Here is a 6,948-nt window from a genome sequence, read left to right as displayed (position 1 = left end):
TATCGGGTTCTAACGGGCCCACCTGTCGGGTACCAATATTGCTTGTGGGTCCAATTTTAGAACCCAATTTATCCGAATCTGATTCGGTTCTAAGTAACTGGATACTTATCAACAACGGTCACTCCGATCCCAAAGCCGTAGCTTAGAGCATCTCCAACAGAAGGTGCAAAAAATCCTATGTGGATTTTTAATTTAGTCCTTTTATTTATGGAGTGTACAGATAGAGTAAATATAAGACCTCATATTTAAAAAACCATCTCCAACTGTAGAGAATTTTTTAAGAAAAAATAGTGAAAAATATGACGTGGAGGTGGAACCGGAAATGTAGATAACACTTTCTTGAACACCTTCATATTTAGTAATTGGTCCCTCCTAATTTGTATTACCCTACTGTTGGAGATGGATTTATGCCAAACGGGAGTTTAAAATCCTATGTGTCATTTTAAAAGAGAAAGATCCACCCACTATTAGAGATGCTCTTATAATATTTTTTAGTTTTTTAAGCCTCTTCTGAAATGCACCTCAACCGACATTTCTATTGTTCAACGACTTTGTTCCGATTTTCTCACTGATTATTGTGGCCCACACAAGCGAAATTGGAATATTATTGACTACAATGATCATCATTGAGAATCAGAACAATAAAGTCGGATATTTTAAAAAGGTTGCTTGAAAAAAAAAAAAAAATTTGATGAAAAGACGATATATAACCACTAGCAAATATAGTACAAAAGGTTTACAATTTCGTTTCTATCGAAAACATTAGTAACAATGCTAGTAATTTTGACTTGTTGCTGAAACTTTATGGATAAATGTTGAAGACATTTTATCCTTGCTTCCTTGGCGATTTTGTCTGCTGTTGAATTGTATTTTAGATTAGTGTACTTTACCTTTGCTTGCGGAAGATCATGTAGGTTTGTCTTTACTCCTTGTACGGTGTTTTCGGCCGCCCAGAAGGGACTTGTGTTATCCTTGTTGATATTGTCTGCCAAGGATTTGCAATCAGTTACAATGGTGACACTAGATAACACGTTTTCTTTTAGCCACGTAACTGCCTTGAGTAATGCTTTCGCTTCCGCATGGAAAGCAGAAGTGGCTTTCTCCGAACCAGCTGAAATGTGCATGAAGGTGTGTTGATCGACTGAATTCACTATGTTCGCATATCCCATTGATAGATCTTCTTCTTTGAAAGAGGCATCTACGAAGATTATCCAATCAGTATTTATGTTTGACCACTTGGCATTGATCAACTGTGTTTTATTGGTGTCTGGTCCTTTCATAGTAATCTTTTTCGGGATGGATTGCAAGAAATTGTTGATCTGAGTTATTAGTTGCGTTGGATTTGGGATTGTCTTCTCAAAAACCACTGAGCATCTGTATTTCCATATGAACCACAATATTGTTGCAATTTTCCCCGTTAAATTATCTAGGTCCGGGTTTTGAATCCACCATTTTACCCAATTTGTGATTGATGTCGTATCATCTGAAGGAATTAGGTGACCTAAAGAGAAACTGAACCAGATGGCTCTGGAGAAAGGGCATGTTCCAAACAGGTGTTTCTCCGTTTCCTGAGCTTGCATATTCCACAGTTGGCAGTTTGTATCGATTTCCGAATTATGGGCCCCCAGTCTCGACGATGTGGGTAAAGCTTTCCCAGATAGTTTCCACACAAAAAGCTTAATTCTCGGAATTGCTTGTATTCTCCAAATATTTTTCCATGGGAAATCTAATAAGGAAATGTCTTCTTCTTGAGTTTGGTTTGCCAGGAAATTGTAAATGTTTTTTGCTGAGAAAAGTCCTGATTGATGATGTAACCATTTTATGTTGTCTTCTTCCTCTTTTCTTGGAGAGATTGCTTGAATTTTATTTCTCACTTCCGGGCTAAAGTAAATGTTTAGTTTTTTTTGGTCCCACTTGTTCTCTTCTGTAATAAATTCTTGAACCTTTGTTGGAATTGTACCCTGAGAAACTTGAGGTTGCGGGAGTATTTCCTCATTTGGAATCCATCTATCTTCCCAAACATTTATCGAGTTTCCATTTTTCACTTGCCAGATAAAGTTTTCTTTGATTAATTCCAGTCCTTTTCGGATGCTTGTCCAAATCCACGATAGGTTGGAAATTTTTGATTCTTCCAGAGGGTTTGAATATGGGAAATATTTTGCCTTGATGATTTTTGCCCAAAGTTGCTCCTTTTCTAATAATAATCTGCTGGCTAGTTTAGTGAGAAGGGAAATATTGAAGTGGTGTGGGTTTTTTATACCTAGGCCTCCTTGCGCAATGGGTTTGCAAATATATTTCCAAGCCCTAACGAAACCTCCTTGCCGTTTTTGCCCGTCTTTATTCCACCATAAGTTTCTTTGTATTCTGTCCAACTTGTTTAAAGTTTCCTTAGGAAGAGCAAGAACTTGCATCTGGTACGTTGGAAAAGCTTGGAGGATAGATTTTATCAGAACTGTCCTCCCTGCTTGAGAGAGGAGTTTCGATTTCCATCCTTGTAGAGTTGAGTAATATTTCTGTAGAAGAGGTTCGAAATTTGTTTTCCTGTTTTTATCAAATAAAAGGGGGGTTCCGAGGTATCTATCATTTTTTGTCATTAAAGGAACTTTTAGGATTCTGGCTAAAAAATTTCCATGTTTAGGGTGAATTTTTGGACTGAAATGTACACTTGATTTTTGTAGATTTATCATTTGGCGTGTTATATCTCCGAAGAGAGAGATGATTTCCAGAAGATTCTTTGTTTCCCCTAAATCGGCTTTTGTGAAAAGAAAGCAATCGTCTGCGAAGAAAAGATGGGATATGTTTGGAGCTTCTTTATTGATCTGGAAACCGGATATTTTCTTCCCGGAAATCGCCTTATCTAGAAGTCTGGAAAGAATTTCCATGCAGATTAGGAATAAGTAAGGCGAGAGAGGGTCCCCTTGTCTTAATCCTCTAGATGTTCTAAATTTTGAACCAGGGGAGCCGTTGAGAAGGATAGAGAAAGATGTGGTAGAGATGCATTGAAAAATGAGGTCAGTCCACCTTTCATCGAAACCCAAACTAAGGAGCGTTTTCTCTATGAAATTCCACTCCACTCTATCAAAGGCCTTTGACAGGTCTAATTTCAGAGCTAGATGGCCTTTTTTCTTTTTAGAATTTTTCATTGAATGGATGAGCTCATGGGCGATTATAATGTTGTCGATGATTTGTCTACCGGGAAGGAAAGCAGGTTGGTTAGGGGAGATAATTTTGTTAAGGATGGGCTTTAATCTGCTTGCAAGAATTTTTGAAATGAGTTTGTATATGGTGTTGCTTAGACTTATTGGCCTAAAATTAGTCGGGCTTTGGGGAGTTGAAATTTTTGGAATTAGGGTTATGAAGGAGTGATTCAATTCCTTATCAAGAACCCCTGTTTTAAAAAACTCTTGGACTGTATTGATAATGTCTGGGCCGAAGACCTCCCAACTAGCCTTAAAAAAACCTGGTTGGAAACCATCCGGCCCTGGCGCTCCCCATTGATTCAAATTGGAGAGAGTTAGCCGGATTTCATTTTTTGAGGAAATCTTTAGTAGAGATAAATTTTCTTCTTCAGATATGCACGGTTTTACGATGCTGGACAGATCAAAGTTACAACTGTTTTTTTAGGATGAGCAAATTTGGGAAAAATGATTAATCAGAAGGGAGTATATTTGATCTTTGTCCGATAGCCATAAGCCGGAAGGTTCTCTAAGGGTATTGATGGAGTTGATTCTTTTCCTATTGGAGGCAGTGGCATGAAAATATTCTGTATTTCTGTCATATTCTTTGAAATATTTATCTCTCGACAGCTGATGGTAGTAGTCATTTTTGATCTGGTACCATTTACCTAGTTTTTCTTGGAGCTTCTTAAGCTTATCTATATCTTTGGCAATATTTCCGGTTCTATGGATATTCTCAATTTTATTGTTTAAGTTCCTGATATTTTTATGTATATTGCCAAAGATATCCGAGTTCCACCAGGCAAGATCGGAAGACAGTAGTTGGAGTTTGAGGGAAAAATTATCATTAGTTGAGTAGGTGGAATGAGATTCCCAAGAAGCTTTAACTACTTCGGGTAAGCTAGAGTGTGAAAGCCAAGATCTGATACATCTAAAGGGCTTTTGAAGTTTTAATTTTATGATCAGAACCAACTGTAGGTAAATGCGTAATTTTTGTATCCGGGAATACCTGTGTCCAAAGAAAGGAAGTTAACGCTCTGTCGATTCTTTCGCAAATATTTGCATCGCCTTTTCTGTTGTTTGACCACGTGAAAGGTGCACCTTCAAAGCCCACATCTTGTAAGCCCATTGAGTCTATAATCTGGAGTATATTTTGTTTGTTAGGAGCTGGCCTTATTTTCTTTCCCCTTGCTTTTCGTCTGGATCAACAATAATGTTTAAATCACCAATCAGGGTCCAGGGTTTATCAACTAGTTGAACCAAATTTGAAATATAATTCCATTGTTCACTTTTTCCTTCAGCGTCCACTGCACCATAAACAAATGTGATGAAAGATTTTTTGTCATCTATAATTGCTTCAAAATGGCACACGTTAATTGCTTCAAAATGGCCACGCTATTGCTAACCCTTTCACTAATCCCACGGAAGGTATAATAAACCAGTCATGAAAGGGGATTTTTTAAAGGGATTTTTTAAAGAATAAGTCCATGCGAGACAGTGGAGCTTTTGTCTCGGCTAGGAAAACAATATCAGGATTGTAAGTTTGGCAAATATAAGAGAAGTGGTCTTTTGTGATTGGGGTACCTATGCCCTGGACATTCCAGGACAGAAGTTTCATGATGTCAAAAAAAGTCACAGGAAATAAACAAAATTTACTAAGGGAAGGGAGGAAAGGAGGGAGAACTATTATGACGTGGGCACTAAACAAGAAACAGGCAATCAAAGAAAAGAAAAAGAGATATAAGAGCACAGGAACACAGGAGATTAAGGGAACAGCTTACCGACCCAGTATCCACATTAAGGATACCGTCAAATCTGTGTAGTATCTGTTAAGAGATGGCGAGGGAGAGCAAAAATTACTTGCTTAAGAGGAGGTGTAGAGTAGAGCAGTTGTTGGGGTCAAGGAATAACACAAATACCTATCAAGAGGTTACATCACACAGAAACAAATCGATTTGCCACAATAACCAACCTCAATGCTGAGATCAAAGGACTAAGGGGGAAGCCAATCTCATCAGGGGACTAAGGGGAATTAATTAAAATTGAAAAGTCTAAAAGCTGCATCCAAATTGGCCAAAGAAAATTCAAAGTTCTAAAAAAAACTGGGAAGTTTAAATCGTCAACTAAACAGAACCAATATACCGATAGAGAGAAAAGAGACACCATAACAATTATGTCTCCAAAAGGACCACCCATGAGACTATGCAATACATGGACTTATACACACCAAACAAAGGAAGATTTTTGGGTAAAGCTGGCCAAGATTAGAAAAGTAACCGCTGAAGAAACTATTCTACAAGAAAGAAAACTTGAAACCAGCCGAGAAATAGGCTGACAGAAACCACAGAATAGTAGGAAAACAACGGAGAAAACTACGGATAGTCACAAAAATAACAAAGCCACTGGGAGATAACTACTTTACCAGAAAGAAAAAACCAGACCTTAATTCATCGATCCGACACAAACCCAAAATAGTTAGGCCGCAGGGAGGAAACCAGAAGTCGATAACAAAAGGAGCTTCAAAGTCCAGCAATACCAAAAGCACTACTTTGAAACGATAAACCAAGTTAAAGGGTGAAGAAGGATTAAAATGATATATGCACGAATAGAGTAAAATCTAAGAAAAGGGAATACTAACAATCACTCTGTATGCGAGCATAAATTGAAAGGGACTCACGCAAATTTTACAAATACACTGTGAAAAAATGGAACTTTTAGCTAAGATACGAAATAATAGCAACAACGAGAATTTAGGCAGAAAACATTTAACCCAGAGACAAGAACTAAACAATTGAGAAAAGGATCATTAGCCAATTAAAATGAATGCAGCAAATAACGCATTCAAAAAGAGCCATAGTAACCCCTGATGTTGGATTAAAAGATGAGTCTAAATTAAACCAATCAGAAACAAAATCAAACCTTGTGGAATGATAAAGGAGCCCCCGACTAAATCAATTTGAAGTGGATGATAAAAATCCATAAACATTTATCTCTGATTCATGTAAAATTGAAGGTAAAAAACAAACCCCAGCTTGTACCGTTGCAGCAACACACGACCAGCAAGACTAGAAGGGTGAGACTCGCCATAGAAGGTAGGAAACAGATACTACGGTAGATTAAACGGCCCCTAATGGGGCTACATGGCCGGCAAACCAAAGCTAATCAGCCTGACATAGAAAGGGGAAAACTAAAGTAATTAGATAATACATAGAAGCAATTAGAAATCAAACAAAAAAAGAAATAAGAGATTGAAAGGAAATTAATGATGATTTATGAATATGAAGAGGATTAGGTATTCCAAAAGATTAAGAGATTGAAGGAAAGAGTTAACGTATAAAGATAATTCCGAGAATTGAAAAAAGAAATCAACTAAAAGAGGATAAAAAGAAATTAAAAAGAGATTATGTTTAAATCCTAAACATGCAGTTGATTTAGATCCCAGAATTTTTCGAATCGGAGAAGATTGAGTCAAATCGGCGGTCTCCCGATCCGCAGAGCCCCCGGTTATTTGAAGATCCCAGAATTATCTTTTTTGTAATTCACTAATGCTTCCAAAATTAATAACTTGTATCAAATACTAATTTTTTTATTTTTATTTTATATTCAAATTTGAATATGAAAAATATATTTGTTAAAACTTATACAGAGCCTTTATTTGGTAACCTATTAACAAGCTGGGCTCCAACACAACACCTCTTTGAATAGCAATGCCTAATCTATGAAAAAATAAAATTACCAAAACCACTACTAGCATCGTTATTAACAATACAAT

The 6,948-nt window shown here is 37.0% G+C and overlaps 1 protein-coding gene across 1 annotated transcript; it reads right to left on the bottom strand.

The window, feature by feature from the left end:
- Positions 1 to 687: 687 nt before the first annotated feature.
- Positions 688 to 6,691, bottom strand: LOC113356864. Its single transcript, XM_026600095.1, has 2 exons — positions 4,958 to 6,691; positions 688 to 4,483 (listed from the first exon to the last, which is right to left on the bottom strand). Exon 2 carries the CDS (start codon positions 3,141 to 3,143, stop codon positions 714 to 716), a length of 2,430 nt encoding a protein of 809 aa, XP_026455880.1. The 5' UTR covers positions 3,144 to 4,483; positions 4,958 to 6,691; the 3' UTR covers positions 688 to 713.
- Between the last annotated feature and the right edge of the window lie 257 nt (positions 6,692 to 6,948).

Source organism: Papaver somniferum, chromosome 3, assembly GCF_003573695.1.
Source record: "Papaver somniferum cultivar HN1 chromosome 3, ASM357369v1, whole genome shotgun sequence".
Taxonomy (NCBI): Eukaryota; Viridiplantae; Streptophyta; class Magnoliopsida; order Ranunculales; family Papaveraceae; genus Papaver; species Papaver somniferum.
The sequence above is the reverse complement of the archived record's forward strand: the minus strand, read 5'-3'. Positions and strand labels throughout refer to the sequence as shown.